At 38.2% G+C, this 23628-nt stretch overlaps 1 protein-coding gene across 4 annotated transcripts in view; it reads left to right on the top strand.

Annotated features, from left to right (window-relative positions):
* Positions 1–23628, top strand: part of PRDM1 (PR/SET domain 1) — a 103113-nt gene that overhangs the window by 69119 nt on the left and 10366 nt on the right. For 2 of the 4 annotated variants that reach the window (XM_020779606.3, XM_072998302.2), the window contains exons 2-3: positions 8138–8386; positions 19872–19991. In XM_020779606.3, coding sequence (XP_020635265.3) covers positions 8204–8386; positions 19872–19991 — 303 coding nt within the window. In that variant the 5' untranslated portion in view covers positions 8138–8203. Of the gene's footprint in view, positions 1–6503; positions 6596–6843; positions 6948–8137; positions 8387–19871; positions 19992–23628 lie in introns of those variants that run through there. The other 2 variants (XM_020779431.3, XM_020779523.3) reach the window with 2 other exon arrangements.

The raw sequence follows: 23628 nt of genomic DNA, 5'->3' as shown, positions 1-23628 counted from the left end.
TAAATCATCAACTATCAGTTCTAGTTCTAAGAGCATACTGTCACTACGTCCCTCCCCTCTTTTGAGAACCTTGTATTAAAATAAAGCACGGTAAATATGGCCCAGAAAGCAGAAACTTGGCTTTTAGGCAAGCGGCTTTCAAAAAACTGTTGTGGCTCTCAGTCTTCATCCCTGTTTGTAAAATGGGAAGGAATAGCTGACAATATATGTCTGAAACATCCAAAGAATTCTTAAAATGAAGTTTATTAACCATTTTATGGCCATGACATTAGGATCCCTAATACCATATTGAGTTCTTGTTCAGCTACTCAGAAAAGAAACACCATCAATGAGAGCTTGTAAAGGAATTTATTTCATTATTCATTATTTCTGCAGCCAAGTTGCAGTTATTGTTGCTCTGATTACAGAAGCATTGTTGCATTGTGCATTCCTGGTGAGCTGCTATGTCCTTGCTCACAGAAAAATGCAAGGAAACACTCTAGGTTCCCTCTTATGGTGAGTTCTGATATTACGCCTTCTTAATATTTATTACAATATAAAAGACAAAACCAAACAAATAATATTTCCTTTATCAATTAAAGGGGGATTTCAGAATGGCATAACACTTGCAGAACTATGGTGTGACTGCCTCTAAAACACCTTTGAAAGTAACAGGTTATGCACTACATCTGAAAAGTAACATTGTAATTACTTCTTGTTAAAGGACAAGTCATGTGACTGGTTTGGAACAAGAGGCTAATATCCATATTTTCCCATGCAGAGCTAGCTAGTCAACCTAAGGATTTTTTTTATTATTATTCTTGGCCACCTTTATAGAACTACGTTTTCCAAGATTCTCTGGGGATAGAGAAAGAGTGTTAAAACTAGTTTATGCATATGGTATATATTCCAGTCTCTCCAGGTACACTAGTGTTAGTATAGGTCATTTGACAGAAAGAACATTAATTTATCCATGAATCCTCATAAACTAGGCAGAAAAACCAATTCCAGTTCTTAGCACTAAATAGTTAGTTTATATATACAGTAGATGTTTCTTTGTGGGATATTGAAAAAAATGTGGCAAATATGGATGATAAAGTTACATTCCACCCTGGATTGCTACATTTATCTGTCTGTTTGTCGGTCCGTTCATTACATTGATACTCCATCTTTCTTGCCATTAGCTTAAGACTGTGTCTCATCTCCCCAGGTTTACCTAAGATCATCCAGTGAGTTTCATAGCTGAGTGGAGATTTGAATCCATCTTTCCTGAGTCCCAAGTCAACACTGTAAATACTACACCACACTGGATTTCTTGAGACATTTAATTATGGAGCATTGTATCTTGCAACCCATGAATGGAAGAATATGAGCCAGGAGCCAGTAGCTTAGTTTAACAAAGTTCTCATGCACTGTATGATTTAGGTTGCAATCCCATACTCCCTTATACCTTTGATAAAGCCATATTGAATTCAAGGGGACTTGCTTCTGATTAGGCCTCTGTAAGACTGCAGTGTTGTTTAAGTTTTATTTACATAACACAAGCAGTTGAAAAACAGCTTTTCAGTTATCAGAAGATAGTTTCCATGTGCATGGCAAAAGAGACATGGCAATCTGGTTCAGAGAGCGATGTAATGAATGTGGCACTATTAAAAATGGGGTTGTCAATGTTCAAAAATATTACTGATCAGCCTGTACCTCTTGTTCTTGCTTGGCCAAGTCAGAAATAAACTTCAAGAGATTCAGGAAATGTTGTGATCTAATAATCCAATCCAATATATTTTATAACTAATGCTCAGGACAGAAAATTGAATGTATTAATTCAGAGCATTTTTTGCTATGAAGCTTAGCACTCCCAAACATATGTGGTGTTGAAACAACTAATACATGTCAGGTACACTTTCAACACATCCTTATTTTGAATCCAGGAAGTGTCTATCATGTGAGGACATCTTGCAGTACTAACATTTTCAAATGGACATTTGAGGTATGTAATTTGTTTTCTTCCAAGACTGCGTGTTGCTTGCACATTTCTCTTTATGTTGTGCATCTCCCACCCCTGTGTTGCATGATGTAGTTCCTACTGCATAGCTTTCTATCAAGAATAGATTTGCAATAATGAAGATGAAACACTTTGAATTTGGGATTCATTTATCACACATACAGAGCAATGTCTTCTTATTGTTGGGATCATTGTCAGGGGTGCTTCCCAAATATTTGGGACCCTAAAGATGACTCTATGGAGGAAGTGGGGAAATGAAGAGAGTTGTTGCTGGTTTTGATGTGGTTTGACTGTCCCTGACCTTGTTTTGGTAAGGAGGAGAAGGATGTGAAAATGGCTCTGCTGGAATCTCTTTGGCGCTTTAACACCTCTGCAGCACCTTTACAAAAGTTTCATGGCTGAACCCAGTTTCTTAGATTCCATTCTGCTCTCTCCCACTTTTTAAAATGACATTTATGCACAGACAGAAAGAAAATGGGGAGGGGGAAGTCAGCTGCTGCTGCAATTGCTGTTGCTCCTGCTGCTGCTACAGCTTGAGTAGCACCAAGTCGCTGTTTGAGCTGATAACATCAGAGGAAATGAGGTGGGGGGGTAGGGAGAGGAATTCTGACATCAGCGCTGTTAGAGCCATTCAGAAATGCTGACTAATTAGTTGAGTTTTTCTGTGAGCAGAGAGGGGAAAATGAAAACATGATTAAAAAGTTCTTTTTCTGAAATGAGCAACAGTGAGATTGCAGATTCAGGATGATAACACATATATAGTTGTGCCAGGTTCCTTTGCAAAAGTTACAAGCTCTCAAGTCAGTTACATTTCTAGATACATATATATTTAGAAAGAGACTTGTGGCATCTTTAGGTCAAACATGTTTTATTTGGTGTGAGCCTAATTTGTGAATTAGGTTATGTCCAAAAAAACCCATGCTAAATCCTCTTAAAAGTGCCTATGTATGTATGTATGTATGTATGTATGTATGTATGTATGTATGTATGTATGTATGTATGTATGTATGTATGTATGTATGTATGTATGTATGTATGTATGTACTGTATGTACTGTATGTACTGTATGTATGGTTATTTATTTATTCTGTTTTACTGCAACAGTATATCTGAGAAAGTTAATGTCCACAAAAGCTCAAAATATATCAGTTAGTCTTTAAGGTGCCCCAGCATTTTTGTCTTCTTTATTTTTTCTTTTTCTTTTGATTTTTACCTCAGAAACATGTATCCATAAAATAAATGTCTGCAGATGTGTCTGCAAAAAAACCTAAAATGCTCAGAGGTCAGTGTGGATGTGTAAAAAGCAAACATCCCATGGCATTTGCTCCAGTTGACCAAGGTATCTTCTCAGTGTTTGCACTCACCCTTGCTTTGTTTAATTGACACTCCAAGGACCCTTGAGTAAAACAGACAGACCAAAGAAGAAGAAATGCCGTTAGAACATTTTGCTGTCTTCTGAACAGCCAGTTCTCATATAGCTTAGGCAACCTTCATGACAGACAGAAACTGTGATGAAGATGAAAGAAAGATGTCTAAACCAACTCCTATTCACACCTAGAGAAGCTCAGTTGAACCAATTGCTGTTTATCAGTCTGTTTTGACTGTGGCCAGGTTTAGGTCTAAATTGTGTGTCATACTTGCATTATCACTGCAGCATCACACATAAGCTCTGTCTTTTATTTTTGTTTTTATAGCAGCCTCAGCTTATCTCACAGTCTGCCTTCCTTTGGGGAAAAATTATTTTGCAGTGACTTTCTCCTTTCCAACTTTTATTCTTGCAACAACAGTGCTATATAGAGTAAGCTGTCAAGGTCACGTACAGGCATCGTAGACCTTTTCTGTCGTAGGTAAGTGAGACCGAAATGGTTGCACTGATAACTCTGCTGATGAACACTGCTCTCAGCTAGTTCTGTACTTGGCTCAACAAACTCAGTATTCACAGCCATGAATACTCCATGTTATCACTGGTTAGCCAACAGTGTTTACGTGTGTAATTCCTATAAGCATCATTTCCACCAAATGGAAGCAAAATAACTACTTACATAGCTGATGAGAAAAAACGCTGCAAGTACTATTTCCTGTCATTGAGATACTTTGTTGTATATACCATCTCTGCAATTAGAAGCAATAGAGAATTTGTTAATGGTTTGTACTATCTTGTCTACTTAGCAACATATATTTAAATACATTCAGGGACCAAGAAAACTAGAGGACATGTTCATGTCAAAAATGAGACTTTTGCTTTGTATATGTGCAGGGAGAAAGAGACAGCTTCAGTATGACTAGCTATGCTACTATTCCACCCCATACAGTATGACTCAGGGACATTTGGTAGTGCCTGAACAACAAGCATATTTACTGCCTCAGTAGGGCAGCTTTCCATGCTGAGCTTAGATGTCATATACATTGGGTGACAGACATGGTTTATTCCCATACTAAGGCCAGCCTGGATATCCAGTGTTGTTAATTTTGTTCCGCTGGATTCATACAAAAAGCTGCTGTAGAAGTCTGACAAACAGTGGTCAGAGAGTTTCCATTTTAATTTGTGTTGATTACAAAGAGAAAGGTCATTAGCAACCTTCACCTGTGTGATAAAGTCAAACATACCCAGCTCCCATATCCACAGATTCCTTAGTTGTAAGAATATGATACTGTGCCAGTGCAGAGTTACACACTGAAGCACCCCCCGAGTGGTTAGTAGTCAACCACTTCTCCTCAAGCATCATTTAATTAACCAGGGCAAGGTGGCTGGATTTCTTTGCTTTGAACAAATGTTTCTTCCTACTGCATATCCAATTACTTTTATACCCATCAGCATGTTGCCCTCACCACCTTTCTTGTGGAATTAGGTGCAAGTAACAGTTAAGCTAGGACACTTGTTTGGCACTGTTGTCCTACTTACGTCCAACAGTATGAGTCCTTTTCTATTAGAGGATGCCAAAGGTCTTTACACAGATATGTGCTATTCTCAGTGTGGTGTCACCTAGAATGACAAATAATCCCTTTCACCTTCTTCTGTAAGAACTTCAGAGCAGGGATGGCATGGCATATGTCTCTAGGAGAATGGTCTTTCATTTCAAACAGTGAAAAAAGTAATCATTCTTGTAATATAAATCCCTGCATTAGGAGGTACTTAATTTATATATATATATATATATATTTATAACAAGGCAAAACAAGTTTCTGCCCACGTAAGAGGAAAGCCAAGATAAAAACATGTCTGCAGTTGTGATGCAAAAAGGAAAAGTAGGAGACTTGTCCTCTGGTGAACCGACTGGTGTTTGTAACGTGGCGAGTGACTATAAATGGAGCTGTGCGTCCTCATTAACTGTTGTGAGCTGAAGGATTCCTCAGCCAAGGACCAGGAGCACTGAAGGAAGTTAGACATCTGCTTTGTTTGGTAATGAGAAGTAGGAATGCAATGTCTATGCACTTCATAATAAACAAACAGGACATTGTATGCCATCATCACAGGATGTCCTTCCTTCAAGGCAGCACACTAACATGGACAGGAGGAAAAAGAAATGGCAAGAGCACATGTTCCTCTAATCACTCCACAACAGTGCTTCTCTGAAAAGCAGTATGGGTTTTAAGTGATCCCAACTAAATAAATGGTAGTCCTTTTCTTTCTGTACCATGCCAGTATAGGAGCCCTCTTTTGCCCAAGTATGAGTACAGAAATGTTAATTTTATGGTTTCCTCTTCCAGCCAATGCTGTTTGTAACAACACAAACAAGATTACTACTTCTTTGCTATACTTACTGTCCTGGGAATAAGTACCACTGAACTTGAATGAGTTGCACTTCTCCTTATTCTATAAAATAGGAAACAGTGTTTCAGTTTTCAAATACAAGAAATATATAACTTATGAGTCAAATTGGATAACAGTGTTGCATAATTATTATTGTTATTTTTCAAACCTTATGCAGGGCTCTATTGTGGTTTTTTTTTTTTGTTTTTTTTTTTTTTTGCTTAATTTATAGATAGAAATAAGGGACAGCAAATCATTGTGTTAGTTTCTTCTATATCATGCTGTTGTGTTGTTGTTTTTTGTAATGACTAATAAATTTCTAGAAGATAAGAGACAACACAATAGTTTACAACTCCAAATGTTTCTCCTTTCGGATGGAAGCTCAGTTTAGCTGCCAGCAAAATGTTAAGAGGCAAATCTATATTGGTATGATCTGCAGAAAGGAAAAAATTCCTTCTGACTGGATCAGAGTTTCATTGGCTAATTTCTGTGTAAATTGCAGGTATAGCCCCACCCCACCCCTGCTGTTGGCTGCCCTGTGAGTAAATCAGAGATGAGTAGGAAACCTGAGACAGGGAGGAGAAAGGAAGAGTCTGTTTGCCTAACACAGACTGAAAGTATTGTAACATTCAGCCTCCAGTGTTAAAGCAGCAGAAGTTAAAGCAGCGAGTGCAGCAGCACCTGACACTAGAGAGGGAGGGAGGCAGCCACAAGCAAAAAAGAGTTAACTCTCTAGGTGTGAGTCAGTATTACTTGAAACAGGCAAGTGGTGGAAGGCAGGAGAATGTTTACTCTGTAGACATGTTTGCAACTTACCTGAAACATCGTGCTTCCAGCTGGAAATATATGTGGACTGTACCTTGGTAAGAGACTTTCTTCCTCCTTCTGAATCCAGGAGACAGATTGTTTGAGCACAGTTTTGAATGAAGATGGCAATGAACAGAGTGAAAATGGGAAACATTTTCTCCGGAGCCTCCCTCGTGAAGTTCAAGGGACCTTTGTTTTTCTGATGATTAATTCTTTCACTGGTAGTAGCAACTGCCAGTTCACTGAGTTTCAGAATTACTTCTTTCTCCAAGTCTACAAAGTGTTGAAGCCTTGTGTTCAAATTGTTTCAGAGTATTGGCAGGAGGCAGGCAGTTTTTCAGGGTAATCAAGCCTGTAAATGCTGTGTGAAGAACCATTGAGTTTGCAGACGTGAAATGCTGTGAAAAGGTGTGGAATTAAACTTTTTTTCCCTTCAGACACTCTTGCCTTGTACAAAATACTTCCTTGAGTTGGAAATATGACTTGACTTTGTGCCTGTATAAGTTAAACTCTTTGATAGGATTTGTAGTACATGGATTTTTTGTTTTGGAAGGGCTGTGGTTTAGCCCTGTGACTTTGTACCAAAGAAAGCAAAACATTTTCAGATGTTAACAGTATGTTTCTAATCGGCAGTTTAGTTTTATGATATGAGCTGAGGGGCTGAATGTTGTGTGTCATTTTAGACTTGTACTTTTTCACTAATCGTACTGCACTGCTCTTTAAAAGGCAGTGCTCTTTTCTGACTAGGAAAAGATCATGGATATTAAATAGTAAAAATGTATACAGTATAGGAACTTTGCATGGTAGGCTGTTGTTATTATTCCCATGTTATATGTGGTTATAGACTGAGGCTTGTTTTTGAACATTGCAAGACTATCCATGGTTGTTGTTTCACGTTAGGGGCCATACTCAGAGCTTGCTACCACAGTAAATCTTCAGTGACATCCAACTGCAGCTTCATGACTTCTAGAATTTATTTAACTACTTCGTTCTGTTTGATGACTATGCAAAACAAAGGAGTGTGTGTGTGTGTGTGTGTGTGTGTGATGGTGGAGTGTGAATTTTGCTAGTTGTTTCTGGAGGGATGCTGGCAGGATACAGCCTCCTTTAGCTTTCCACCCCAGAGGATAAGAGGATATCAGGGGAGGGAGGGGGATGTTGCTTTTGAAAGTTGTTTGTGTGTTGGAAGCTGGTGGGAAAGTTCAGCCTTCCCCGTTTGGAAAAGGCTAGGCTGAGTTCCGCAAACTTTCCATTTTTAGCTCATTCAGACGCAGACAGCAGTTCCTTCCTTTTCCTTTCCTTGTTTGTGACACTTTTCTAAGGCTGCTTTTCCACAGGACACAAAAGTCTTTGAGTTTTCAGATACCTCCTCCCACTATTCAGATATCCAGGACAGGTTCTAAAAGAAGTGTGCACAGGTGCTGCCTTCAGACACTTAATACTTTTTTAGCAGCCCAGATTGGTTCAATGCAGGCAACTCAATGTATAGTGCATTTCATGCTGTCTTCTCAGCTACACATTAATGTACTCAGTGTGCTAGTTAAATCACACTGCTAGGGACATTAAGAATGGGAAGTAAATGTGGCTTTCTTTTCCAGGCTGCCACACTGTGTAGCTCATATATTGTGAATCACAGACAACTGAGAAAAGGGACAAAGTTGATAATGAAAATGGACATGAAGGATGCTGACATGACTGTATGGACAGAGGCTGAATTTGAAGACAAGTGTACGTACATTGTGAACGATCATCTCATAGAGCCCGGCACAGAAGGATGCAATGTAACCCAAGCTGAATCTTCCTTGCCCAGGAACTTAATTTTCAAATATGCTGGAAATGGCAAAGAGGTAAGAATATGTTTGTGAAGAATAAGTACAGTGTGGTAGCCAGATCACATTGTTCTTAAAAATGGGAATGCTCTTTTAGTTTCTGTTCTTCATTGTTGTTGTTGTTGTTGTTGACATGTAGACCCTGTCAGTTTTTAGACCTTATTTGAACAATATAAAGGAATGGGTGTTGAAATTTCAATTTCTAGTATCCTGAACAAGAAAAAATCAAACCCTGTGTGACTGGTTCATAGCTATTGGGTTTTCTTTCTATATGTGTGCGTTTTTCTAGATTACTCAAGATGATGGCAGTTCCCAAAATTTCATCCCATACCAGTTTAGAGCTAACTATTTGTAAAATTCTAAGCACATATATCTGGAGGACAGGATTATCTTAAAGATGGATTTCTTACATGTTTCTTGGGTAGAGGATGAAATACTGTAGTTGTATGAAGGCATTGCAATGAAACGTGCAATCTTTTTATTATTATTATTAAACTTGAGTTTTGGGGTGGCTTTTTGTATGTTTTCACGGTGAAATTATGGCCAGATCACTGAACCAGTAACCCATGTTTATATGACTTGTTTATCTAGGGCAGTACCTCTTTATTTGTAGCTGGACACACTTATATTTCAGTCTCTGTCTCTTGAATAGGTACATTCCTTGTTGTTGTTTCAGAAGGGCTGGGGAAAAATTAGCCTGGATGAGCAACTGGCTGTCTGTTTATTCCTTCCTTCATATAAAGTAGCTATTATAGTTAGGCGTGATGTTCAGCTGGCTAATAATGGTAGGGACAGCCCATCCTTTTTGTCCCTGTCCTGCAACTTGTTGTGGAACAGCTATAACCTGTGCTGCTACTGTGGCTAAACAAACTGACCACGGTGCTAACAAAGGGTATAGTTATGAAAAGTATTCTCAAGCAGGTAGCATGGAAGGATTTGCATCAGGAACCAAGGTTAAAGTTTCAGCTGATATAAACTGGCACCTTGCTGTTATTGTTGTTGGAGAGTGCAAGGGGTGTGCAGTAGGCCAGTTATCTCTATGGATTATACTTTCAAAGTACTGTACTTTGTACTATCTCCCATTCTGTATCCCACCAAAATTGTAAGCTAAATGAAACAGAAGCTTTAAAAAATATTTGAGGCACACTGTGCCTCCAGTTTGGTGAAGAAACTGTGATGCCAGGACAAATAGCCTGAACTCCTGACTGGTTAGTCTGAGTACAAACCAAAGATGAAGATACTTGCTAATGGCAATTTTTGTACTGGAATACGTCCACTTGGTTTAAACTTTTCTGCCGCATCAAAAGTGGGGGGGGGGGACTTGTGGAGGGGAGCTTCCTTGCTCTGTGTTGGCAACTTAATTATGTCTTTATAATGTCCCTGCACATCTTGAAGCGCTGTTCGTAGAGTATTGCCAGGACAGTTTTGAACAGAGTTTTTCAGTTTAGGAAAATAGTTTAAAACTATCTACACAGAATTTCTTGTTGTCTCACATAAAATGTTGGGTACTTGAGTCTTATCACAGAATCTCTAGATAAAACAATTAGATACTTTTCACTGGAGATTCATTTGATAAGTAAAAAGAAAACAGAAGGTTCTTTATATCTTACTTCCCTTTCATGACCAAGATATCTAATTTTGTTTATTATATGGTGCCTGAGACTTAACTGTCTGGATTTCACTTGATTATCACTGGTTCTTCCCACCAGAGGGGAAGCAGAAAAACAAAATCTGTTTTGTTTCCATGGATAGCATGATGCTTTTAAAACTCAATCATTTTAATCCTGATCTACAAACAAATAGGTTGACAACTGAACCTTTTAAATGTACATGGGTGTAAAACTTCTGATAAGTTCTGAAAGCCATGTTATTTTTCTGTTTCCTTCTCAAGATTTTTTTAAAAGATTACTCAAACAGCCATCATACATAATGATGCAAGTGATGAGTTGTATTTCTATTGACAAAAGCATACTTACAAAATATGAGTCTTTTCCGTCAGATTTATATTTAGGGTAATGTGCCTGTCTGTAGACTTCTAAAATATTACATCACAGTGTCTAGAATATATTTTGAGTGGATAGCTATTTGTACCTAAGTTTTGGTTCCGGTGTTCTCCTGTTGCTTTGCTAAGGCTTGAATCCCATGGTTTACTGAAGAAGAAAAAAATGCCATAACGTGTCATGTGGATGGGTTTTGTTGAGGATTATTTTAATACATATCTTAATACATACGTACGTACATACATACATACATAACCTTTTTTTTTAAATTGCACTTTTATTATCTTTATTAAGTAAACTAAAAAAGTTGTTAAGTATGTGTATGCTTTTTTGTCCCATTTGAGTTGGCTTAAAAAGCATATCACCTCTGTATGGATTTTAGAATTTGTTTTGTGCCAATACCCCGCTTTTGTTTCTTTGTTTTTGTAATGTTACAAAATTTGTTGGCACCCTTTTAAAGGAAATTGCTTTAGTTCTCGTTATTTGAGGTTTTATTTATTGTGGACATGAATTTCATAGTATGTTTAGCTCTTTGATTTAGTGTTGAAAGCTAAACTATTTCTTTCAACTGAAATTAGTACCATATAGGGTACAAACTGACGTCAGGTCTGCACTGTCAATACTCCACAATGTTAATTTTTTTTATTCATTTCTTTATTTGAACATATTTCTGTCAAATTTCCAAACTGGTTTCCATTAACATAACAATAGGGGTACAATAATAATTGTGAAAAAAGAACAGTACCTAGATAAATCATTGAAAGACAAAAAAGCAGTAAAATAATACACTCCAAAAACGCAAGTAAACAGAAAAGTCAAAACCAAGTAAGTCTTCTTGACAGAGTTTTCCAGTTGTAGGCTGCCAAAGGAAAGGAAAGCCTAGCTGAGGATCATTATGAAGAATCCACAAAATAGTCCCAACACAATTAATGCCTAGATAAGTTCACATAGGAAAAGATGATCCTTCAAGGTACCTTGGCCCAAACGATCAGCACTTTGAATTGAACCCAGAAACCAGTGTACTAACTGAGCTTTAAGCATGGTACTTAAAGGTAGCTTATGAACAGTGCATTGTTCATTGTTACCTCTGTCTTTAAGAATTTCTATATTGTTTGTTTGTTCTTTTTCTGAATCATCTTCGTAACCAACAAGTAGATGAAGGTGGCTCACACAAAAAATTAGAAGCATTTAGGTAAAGTAATGTGTTGGTCTGTTAGATACACATCTATCAAATATCTTCCCTAGGTAAAAACATAGAACAACTAATTCTGTTGTTGTGTATGTGTTATGAATGAAACAATAGGAAAACATTTCCTCTCACTCCACCCTTTAAAAAAGAATAAATTATAGGATGTAAGCCCTCTCTGTGGCCGCATCATTTATTCAATCAGGGTTGCTGAAAAACAACAGAATGAAAGTATGTACTGTTCACAGTTTTAAAAAAAAACACTAAAAGAACAAGTTATACTAATATCAGGGATGTAGAGGCTAAATTAATAGGGAGTTAGAATTAAATCCTTCTTGTTCAACACATGGCCATCAAAATCCAGTTCCTATTTGTTTTAACTTTTATTTTGTTCAACATGACATCAGTCCTACTAGAAGTTAAAAGAATATGAACTACAACCGTCCTGTTATCTGATGGAGGTTAGTTCTAAAAGAGAGTAAGGAACTTTGAGTAAGAAACTGAAGTTCTGGTCCTTATCTTAGGATGTGTTTCATGGTACAATCTAGAGACAGAGACAAATGTAGTAAAGTAATTGAAAGGTTGGTGATGCCCATAAAGTATACAGGGAAGTAGCTTCTGTAGAGACAGCTGAAGCTTAAGGGTATAGAAATCTTTCAACAGCTCACTCAAGTGTTTATAAAAAGCATTCAGTAGCTTTGCTCCAGCACTATTAGGACTCTGGTCAGCTCCAACAATTGTCGTCTTTCCTGAGTTGGCAAACATGCCTTCTCTTAAAATCGTCTTTATTTATTCTAATTACTTATAAATAATCACCATATCAACAGGTGCCCCCGGGGTGATATACAGATTACTAGATAAAATAACAGTGACAACAAATTTTAATACATTTTTAAAAATCGGATAAATACAGGAATAGAGATGAACCACAAATATGTGGCAGAGCACCTTCTCCCACCCAGTTCTGCCAGAGCAACCCCTTTCACCCAGGCTGGGTGGCTGAGGGGCCTAACGCTGAGGGAAGTCCAGATGGAAAGAATGAGGAACAGGGCCTTCCCGGCAGTGGCCCCTCGTCTTTGGAACAACTTGCCTGTGGAGATCCGCCTAGCTCCCTCTCTAGGTGTTTTCAGGAATAAACTTAAAACCTGGCTATTTGGGCAGGCTTTCCCTCCTGCCATATCTTAATTTCTTAGACTTTCGCCACCTTGGATCTATAATGTATGTTTTTTTGTTTTTAAATTTGTAAACCGTCCAGAGTAGACCTTTGGTATAGATGGGCAGGATAAAAATCCAATAAATAAATAAATAAATAAATAAATAAATAAATAAATAAATAAATAAATAAATAAATAAATGAAATCTTAAAATCCATTAAAAGCTTGACAGAACAATGCATTTTTTTCTTCTTGAACCTGTTTTGTGGACTTATCAATGTAACCTCTCTAGGCTGTGGGATTTATATAATTAGTTATGGGAATATTTGTACACAAGGAGGCAGTCTTTACATCTTGGCCTCAAAACATTTAGGGTTTTATAGGCAACAGCCAGCACTTTGGATTAGGCTCAAAAAAAAAAAAACCTAGAGTCCAATGAAGCTGAACAAAACTGATATTACTAACTAACCCTTGCTTACCTTTTCCCCCTCTTTCTTTGCCATCTTGTATAATCTATTAATTTATTAGCGGGTGTCACAATTTTGTATATATTTGTTGTTTTTATTTAAGTATCTGGAAGCTGCCTAGAATGGTCGCAAAACCAGATGGGTGGGGTATAAAATAAATAAATAAATAAATAAATAAATAAATAAATAAATAAATAAATAAATATTACATTGTTTGCAAAATTCATGCCAGATGAGTCTAGCTGCTGCATTTTGTGGTTGCTGTAACTTTTGAATATGTATCAAGCATAACCCTGTTTACAGAACACTCTGCTAATCTAGTTTGGATAAAAGTATAGACCAAGGCATAACCAGGTATGCACTTCCCAAGGAATATGAAGTTGGCACTCATACAAATCTGGATGAAAGCATCCTTGACATTGGAGAAGCAGCACCAGCTCAAGGAGCACTTCCATGCAATGAACCTGATCTCTCAGAGAAAGTGAGAAGATATTGGTAATCCCCCACTTGGATTTGTTTTATCTATTAAACATTGAGATCTCCACCTTGCCTGAATAGATCCTCAGTTTGTTTGCCTACATGCTGCAGAACAACAATTCAGGACTTCTACAGCTTTCTCAGCATTCCATGAAAAATACAATTTGTTTGCAAAATATGGTTTGACCCATTGCCTCCACGTGCTATAGAAGACAGAGATAGAGCTCCAAAGTATTCCCTAAGACAAGAGATTGACTAATAGTCTCTTGGCACCACTGTCTGGGAGTTTTGAGCCAGACTAGTCTGGAAACACTACTGAACAATTCCGATTTCCATGCCAGTTCAGGTGCTCGTTGACATTGCCTACCACTCAGATATCAACAGAACTAATGGAGTACATGCATTTACCATGTAGATCATCCTCTAGTTCTCAATTCCCAAATCAGGTCTGAAAACTAGATTGGAAAAGATCTATATGATCTTTTCCAATCTAGTTGGAAAAGCTTCTTCAAAAGGAAGGCTGGAGAATAAGTGCAAATTGAATACAATGTAGTAGGAGTACAGTACCTCTACATATCAAAATGTTGAGAAAAACATTCTAATCATTTCTGCAATATTAAACTAAGATACTTGCTGAGAGAGAAGAAGCACTAAGGTCCCTTTATTTCATGATGCTGGTAGCTGGACTTCAAAGATCCTTGCAGAACGAAGTTAGTGCCATTACATACCGCACAGATATTGTTTTTTGGTGTTATGGAACTGTCTCTTTTTTCTATATGTTAAGTATGTATGTTCTTTTAGAATTGCTAGTTATAACTGTAAGAAGCAGAGTATTTAGCTGATAGGGAAGTAATAGGATTGTGTGTGTTGATATCATGGAATAAAAATATGGAATTGAAGGAAAATAGAACCTAAAGAAGCATTCTAAACATTCATAAGAACTCTGATTAGTTTTTGAAGAGTTTTTAACATATGAACCTGATATGCTAACTTCCAGAGTAGGTGTGCTTAATGACACCTTGTGGATGAATGTGAAATATCAATTATGCCTGTGTTTCAGTGGCCACTAAAGCTTAATTAAATTCTGCCTTGAAATTTGTGATGATTTTCTGATGTTTGTGCGGAATCCAAAGGCTTTATGAGCGCAAAAAAACCCAAGCATGGCAATAAAATACTGTAGTATCAATTTGCCACAATAGGAATAATTCAGATTTTTTTAAAAAAATCCTAACCAAAAGTCTTTTCCTGGTTTAGGTGAAAACACAAAGTTCTACAGAACTTCAGTAATGCTCAGAATTCCTATCTTAATACCTTTTTTTCTTGAAACTTCATAGATTTATACCCAAAGTACAATTTAGGTACAACCATTCTATAATATATTTGTTCAAGCATTTCCTTAACTACCAGTTATTAATTATGATGGTATTGTCCATGTTGTGAAAGGGTTCTGTGCTATTTTCAGTGTCAGAGTAGTGTGGCACCAGAGTAACCAATAAACTGAAGGCCTTTCCATCATGTGAGAAGCTTTTATCATAATAGATATTGCCTATTTGTTACACTTAGTCTAAACATCTTCCCTCTAAAGGGAAGATGTTTCCAACATCACACTTCCAGCATCCACAATCTCAGCCCTGGATGCATGCTGATTTTACTCCTAAGCCAGAGAAATTCTTTTCCATAACAGCAGATCTAGTACTCTTAACGACTGTAACTCCCAATATGATTACCTCTGATGGACTCAACTATGGCCCACTGAAAAATAAATTTTAAAAAATTAGGCCATAACATGTTCTTCAGGTGCCACAGGACTTTGCATTGGTTTTGCTGCAAACATGCTAACATGGCTGCCTGTCTAGAAATCCAATGCCATTATATTTGCTTTGTAGAATGTTGTGCAGCTGCCTGGATATTACCTGTGAAGTGATTGATAAACAAGTGACAGAGGCTTCTCCCCCAGACACCCCCCCATCAACCATGTCGTTCTTTCTCTCCCTCTCCCCTCGAGCAGTTCTCAAATTTTGTTTGGTTTTTTTAAAAAAAAAATCTGGCAAAACAGTGCATACCCCCTACTCAGCTTTCAGAATACTTGGGAGAGAAAAACAGGCAAGTCAAGTAGTATGATCTGGAATGGTATTGTAGCTTTGCTTTGCTTTGACCTGTAATGGTATTGTAGTTAATGTGTTGGACAGGGGCTTGGTAGGTCCAGATTCTAGTCTTCAGTGAGCCATGAAACTCACCAGGTGACTTTGGACCAGTCAGTCTTTTTTTGCTTGCATTGCCTGGGTGTTGTGGGATAAAGAGTGAGCAGAGTACGTCACTTAGAAGTCAGTGAAGGAAAGCTGGCATAGAAGTGTAATAAATAAATAACTGGCAGGATAGGGAGCAGCATTCCCAGCTCTTACTTTGGCCTCTAATATTCATAGGCCACCCATATGCCATATTTCTAGCAGATCAAGGGATAAGGTTGCAACCTGTGCCAGATGGGTTTACACTCCCTCTGGAAACACATGTACACAGCTTGGGGGGTGCTCCTGGATTTGTGTCTTAGCTTCAAGCCAGCTGTGCATTTCTTGAGAGGTCTGATCTGGCTCCAGTGTCACATGCCATAGTTACATCTTGGATGGATTACTGTAACATACTCAACATGGGGCTGCTTTTTTAAAGTTTTTGGAAACTTCAGCTGGTGCTAAATGGCAGCAGCCAAATTGTTAACTGGGACTGGTTACAGAAAACATATAACTTGCCTGTTACAAGAGGTCCACTGGCTGCCAGTCTATTTCCAAGCACAATTCAAGGTGCTGGCTTTAACCTATAAAACTCTAAAACAGCTTGGGCCCAAGCTATCTAAAAGACTGCATCTCTCTGTATGAGCCTGGCCAGAATTAAGATCTTCAGGGGAGGCCTTTCTCTCGGTTCCACCACACTCACAGGTGTGGTTGGTGGGGACACAAGAGAGGGACTTCCCTGTCACTGTTTCCAGACTATGGAACTCCCTCCCATGGGAAGCCAGGCTGGTACAACCTTTGTGGCCCTTCCACAAGCAGGCTAAGACCTTTCTCACCAGGGAGGCTTTTCCTCAGTGACTAGCTGCCTGAGAGGGCTGGGTTGTTGATTTTTCATGGATTGTTGAGGTCTGTTTTTTTTAATGTATTTTAGTATTGATTTTATTGACTATTTTTAATATAATTAATTCTTTTGTAGTATTTGTATACTCACAGATTTTAGCTTTTAAATATTGTCTTTTAATTGTTCTAAGCTTCCTAGGGTCCTTTTATGGAGAAAGGGAAGGTAAAAATATTTTAAATACATATAAATAAATAGGCCACCCATTTGCTATCTCTTCTCCTCTCCCCTACACACACAAACACTATGTTTCAAGTGGATAGGATAGCTGCTACCCTCTGATTTTTTCTGAAGCACTTTGAGCAAAGAATAAAATACTGTTGGGGCATGCTTTGAATGATTGTACAAAAATCCCCTGTTTCGATTTGACAAGTTCCAAGTAATATCGATTCCTAGACATTCTGAAAACTTTGACTTAATTCAAACAACATCCATTTGAGTTAAACCAAAATATATCTGTGTGTGCTTTGTAACTTCCTCATGGTATATTATGGAAAAATTGCAAGCATACTCTAAAGACTAACTGTGAAGTTTTCTTAAAAGTTTAGCAGAATGTAAATGAAGGCAGTTGGGGAAAGCTAGAAGAACATCTGCCTTTTTCACCTTTCTATGAAAAATGCACAGGAGTGTCAAAAATAAACACAAGTCATTGGACATGTTCCTTTGTGTACTTGTTCTTGAAAGTCCCTCTTCATCATAGATGCACAGTTCGTTTATTATTTTTTTAAAAGGCTTTAAAATGCATATATGAAACTCTTGCCATAAGCTCAGCAGTCATACTCTGGAGAGGGGGGGAAAGTATAGTGCTGCGCTATGTCTCCTTAAGAATTCTGCTCCACCACCTTAAAGTTTGTTTAACAGCCATTCCTCAAGAACCCTGGGAGCTGTAGTTTTATAGAGGGATAGGGATTCTAACAGAGAAGCTTCAGGATGTCATACAACTACAATAACTAGGAATCTTTTTTTTTGTGGGGGGTGGAGGCTGCCACAATTACCAGATGTGTATGTACTAGAGACAGGACTTGCTAGATTATTCACCCCTGTATGAGTTAGCACAAAGGAATCGTGCAACACACTGGTTGGCTACAGTTTGGTCAGCCCTGCAATGTTAATTGTGGACTCTTGCAACTTTCTGTCAGTGTTAAATAAGGCACGCCAAACTTGAATACCTGGAATTTTGAGATTTCAAGTTGTATTATTTCCAGTCCAGGTGTGAGATAGTTACGAACAAGCTGAGGTGGAGAGATGATCTCAGTGGTTCCCATTTTTGTGACCTGTGAAGGAATAAGCCATTCCACAAAATAAAATCCACCTTATATTCATAAAACAAGAAAGTTACATTTGGCCTTCCAAATTAAAAATGTAAGAGTAATTACAATGGAACAATCTGTTTGGTTTTCGAAATACTTTGTATATTCTATTAACTTACAAAATCTACTAATTTATTAACCTCTGCAGCATTATAAGTAGACTTGAATAAAGAGAGGAGGTAGTGTGGTATTTTGTTTTAGTTGATGTGCTTGTTTTCAAATTTAGGTAGAATGGATCAGTAATGCATTTGTATTTTCTCATTATTTTGGCAGGCGTAATGAAACTAGTCAGTGTGAGAAGAACATGACTCATTATCTCTAACATGAGTGTTTACTAAGTCTGTGGAACAAACGTCTTCTATTCATCCCCCACTTTCCATTTAAGCTGCAGACATAAGTTTTTTAAAGCCCTTATTCATGTTTCCTGGTTTACTAAGTGACTTTGTTTACACATTATTTAGAGCAAATTAAAATTTAGCTGGCTTACTGGAGGCGTAGACAAGAGGTGGGGTAGGAAAGCCCCGCATTTTCGGCATTGTCTAAGGAGATGCTGGCAAACATGCCTTTCTGATAAATAGCAAACTGATTCGGGATTTGTAGTCCATGGGGTAATTACTGGCAAGGAGGAAGCCAAAAGGCCACTGTATTTTACAGCTGGACACACCAGAGCTTTCACTTGCAAGTCCTATATTTTGTTGATTAAATCCACATTATGCAAATGAGAATTCATGTCTGAAGGCAGCAAATGCCTCTGTTTTACAAATGATGGTTTCCATTACAGTGGATGGTGTCCTTTCTCCACTGGGTTAAGTATCCAGCCACAAGGATACTTGACCCAGTGTATAGAGTCATGTAGATAAATAGATAATGCAAGAGCAATATATGTATGCCAAGAACTGCTTCCATTGGTGTTTAATTCCACACAGGAAGTCTGTGCAACTGCATTGTGGTTATTGTCCCACAATTCCTATCACATTCTGTCTCTCCCACCCCCAGTTCATTTCTTCCATGGCGATTCCTTCTTTATGGAATGGAGAAAATACCTGGCACTGAGACTTTTAATCATCTGTGCTTCTCAGTTTTCTTTTTCTTCCATTTTCCAAATCCACTTCAATGGGATACTATTATGTACAATATTTGTTGTATAATTCAAAGCCAAATGGAATCCCAAAGTTATTGCTTCCAATATTTTCAGAAGAACAGAGGATGTTAAAATCAACAAACATTATTTAAACTAACAATAGTTTGGCATGCTATTTTTGTTCTGTAGCATCAGTATCAATATTGAAATACATTTTACTCTAGAGAGAAAGGATTGGGGAATCCCTGCTGATTCCCTATAAAATAGCAGGTAAAGGTTCCCCTTGACAATTTTTGTCCAGTCGTGTTCGACTCTAGGGGGCGGTGCTCATCCCCGTTTCCAAGCCATAGAGCCAGCGTTTTGTCCGAAGACAATCTTCCGTGGTCACATGGCCAGTGCGACTGAGACACGGAACGCTGTTACCTTCCCACCAAAGTGGTCCCTATTGATCTGCTTACATTTACATGCTTTCAAACCGCTAGGTTGGCGGGAGCTGGGACAAGCGATGGGCACTCACTCCATCATGTGGATTCGATCTTACGACTGCTTGGTCTTCTGACCCTGCAGCACACAAAGGCTTCTGCGGTTTAGCCCGCAGCGCCACCACGTCCCTAATAAACAAACTATTAGTATATTTGTTTTTCTCTTCTCTACTTTTTTATAAAATTATTTAAGTAGTCTGTTATTCTGCTTTTCTCCTTTCAGGTTGTTGGAGTTGTTAGCAAAGACATAATCCCGAAAGGAACACGCTTTGGACCCTTGGTTGGTGAAATCTATACCAGTGACACAGTTCCTAAGGATGCAAACAGAAAATACTTTTGGCGGGTAAGCAGAGAAAACAAATCAGTCTTAACACAAATTGAAATGGGCAGTTTTTTGCCGGAAGTGTAGTCTGGGGGGTCACATACACTGGGACAGAGGCATAAAGAGAACGAGGGAGAAAGAGCAAAGATTGTTTAAAACATCTTTCTGCAGAAGGGAAATAGTATAGGCTCGAGTAGGCAGGTCGAAGCTTCTCAAGTGACTCCTCTTGAGGTCCCTTCTTCCCAGGCATCAATAGTGATGGCAGAGACCAGTGCCAGAATAGCAGTCTTTTCAAAGCTGCAAAAATGCATGGGGCTCCCTCAGAGAATCATACAATCATAGAATAAATTGGAAGGGCCCTATAGGGCCATCAAGTCCAACCTCCCGCTCAATGCAGGAATCCAAATCAAAGCATATCTGGCAGATGATTGTCCAATTTTCTTTTGAATGCCTCCAGCTTTGGAGCACTCACTACCTCCTAAGGTAATTGGTTTCCATTGTCGTACTGCTCTAACATTTAAGAGATTTTTCCTGATAGTCAGCCTAAATCTGGTTTCCTGTAGCTTGAACTCATTATTATGTGTCTTGCACTCTGGGATGGTCAAGAATAGATCCTGTCTCTTCAATGCATGACTACCTTTCAAGTATTTGAATGGCCATTCCCCTAATGGAAATGCATCACCAAATCAGCAACATTAAAAAAAAAAAACCAAAACAAAACAAAAATAGCTCTGTTTTGAAATGTATTATGGTGCTGAAAATTGGTGGAAAGAGATTGATTTAGAAGCCTAACCGTGTTTTGGAGTTATTCATCATGCAGTTATCATGGGGGAGAGAAATCTCTCCTGCTGCATCACTAATGTCACACACTTCCACATCTTATGGGTGGGGAGGTCTAAAGCAAGGAACCTATGCATAGTTCCCTAGTTATTTTATTGTATTTTATTTCATTAATATCCTACTTCACCCCTAGAAATAGGACCCAAGTCATCTGAATAAGTAGACTTAAAAAGACAAATCATCATAAATGTTAAAGTATTATTACACCAATTATAATATTACAAACAGATTGGATTAAAAGTCATTAAAATATTTTTAATAATAGTAATACTAATTTCAAAAGATAATAGAAAAGTACAACAAATTCTTTAAACCACATGGGAAATGTCAGGGATGAGCAACTAGGGGTGCCACTGCCCTGCCCATATGATACAGATGAGTGCTGTAATAGGCTCTGTGTTCACTGAAATACAAGTGAATGCATGGAGAACAGGGAAGTGTCATTTTAATTTTGCCCTTCACATTATTGTAAGATTGTTTTTAAAAAGGTCTGTTGATTTTTACACTGCCATGTATTTACTGCTGTTGTGTACCATGTCATTTACTACTACAGTGATTCCAGAAAAGTTCTAAATGTTACTTTCTAATATTGCTCAGCAGTTGATTAAATCTCAACAGTTGATTAAATGACTAATTACTTTTTGAAACACTTAACGTTTTCAATAGACCAGTTCCTTTGTATCCAGTTTCAGTTATAGAAATTAAGAGGGCCACTTCCTAAAATGCCACCACGCCTGCTATCTCAGGATGTCCCTGTATAATAATGTGGGGGCACAGGGAAACAGCACTTAATGCTAGGTTTGGACACACATTCACCAGAGAGCTTTGAGACAACCCATTTACTCTCAGTTTACCTTAGAGAGTTGTTGTGAGGTCAAAAATGTATTGGGGGGGAAACAGAACTACAAACATGCCATATAAATAAAATATTCAGTCATCACATGCTGTATATAATATTTGCACTTTGATGACTCATGGCATTCTTGACAGGTTTCTTTGGGAAAAACAAAAACTAGTTGTACAAATAAAACCCAAGCACATTCTGAGATATCATAAAGGCTTTCCTGGAGTGGACTGTTTCAGACCAGAAAGGGAGGATTTCTCTGCCCATCGAATACTACCACATCAAATAGAACAGCTAACCACCTAGTTAGTCTTCTCTACTTTTCTATGATAGAATATTCAAATACAGTGGTGCCTTGACTTACGAACTTAATTGGTTACGGAATTCCAGTCATAACTCGAAATGGTCTTAAGTCGAAGCACCATTTCCCACAGGAATGCACTGAAACGCAATTAATCCGTTCTGGCCGAAGAGGAAAAAAATCACAAAAAAACCCCTACTGCAAGCAAGACCCATCAGAAACGTGATTAATCTGTTCTGGCTGAAAGGAAAAAAAGAAAAGCAAACAAACCGTGCAAGACCCTTCGGAAATGCAAAAAAAGCAAAGCAAAAAGCAAACAGAGAGTGCAAGACCCATCGGAAACGCAATTAATCCATTCCAGCCGAAGGAAAAAGAAAAGCAAATAAACCCTGCAAGACCCTTCAGAAATGCAAACACCCCCCCCAAAAAAAGAAACTTTGCAAGACCCATCACAGCATAGAAACACAATCCCATCACCTAGCCCAAAACCATTCTGCAAAACCCACCCAGAACTGTTTTTAAAAAGCAGAAAGCAGCACGTTACCTTACGAGGCAGTCCGAAACCACCTCCGATCACACACTGTCTTAACTGCTGGGGCGAAAGAGCTACAAAGAAGCAGCCTGTTTGCCACTAACAGTTAGCAATTTGAATTCTCCGCTTTTTCCCCCCTGCCCTTTTCCGTTCATAACTCGAAGCTCTGGTCACAAGTAGAAGCACAATTTTGCAGCCAGAGTTGGTTGTTACTCAAAATGGTCGTATGTCAAGACATTCATAAGTCGAGGCATCACTGTATGAACACATACAAATATTTCAGAACTTGTGAAACTTGGTACACAGAGTGAAAGAGGATATGTTAGCTCTGGGGTTTGTTCTTGTGTCTCTGTGGCCAAAATCCAATTTATGTCTCTGTAAATAAAATCTTTTAGTCATAGCAGCGAATTACCACTAAATTAATGGGATGAGAGCTGCATTCCAGGTTATGTGCCTATTGGGCACACAACCAGGAAATGGGCACATAACCAGGAATGCGATGAGCACTTTGGCAATGAGTTTGCTTCAGCATAAGCATGTATGTCAGTCACCAACAGGATTCTGGCCAGGGTGTATGACACATACTACAGCTGAATGTGAATCAGTGTTCTTAAGTAGAATAATTGGGATTCAGATGCTGCTCAGTTAGAACTAGTCTTGGAAGAGGATTCTGACTACCTAGAAAGATGTTATTGCAGACTTTCAGTAAGAAAACTGTCATCATGCTTGAGTTATTTGTCTTCTGATAACACTCAGTAAATGGTGGTATAGATTCTTTTGTTTCATATTGACTTAAGAAGAAAATATTCTTTCCTAAGAGCCCGAAAACAGTCTTGCACATGCAAAGGAAACTGTAGAAAATAATTTCCCACATGTCATATAAAAGATATCCCAGTCTAACTGGCAGGAAGAGGAACATCTGTTGTTTGTAAGCGTACATGTTCTCTTCAAAATATACCTTCTTTAAAAAAAAAAGAGGCACGAACATGCTGTGCAAACTCCACGGTGATGTTATTTCTTGTAATTGCTCACTATGACTCAGCACATTTTAAATCTTCCTTATGATGCATGGAAATCTGGTCAGGTGACAAAGTAAAGTTTTATGATAGGCCATGGGAGCTCACTGGAGGAAAGCATTTTT

Source organism: Pogona vitticeps, chromosome 1, assembly GCF_051106095.1.
Source record: "Pogona vitticeps strain Pit_001003342236 chromosome 1, PviZW2.1, whole genome shotgun sequence".
NCBI lineage: Eukaryota > Metazoa > Chordata > Lepidosauria > Squamata > Agamidae > Pogona > Pogona vitticeps.
Note: the sequence above shows the minus strand (reverse complement) of the source record. Positions and strands in the feature narration are given on the sequence as shown.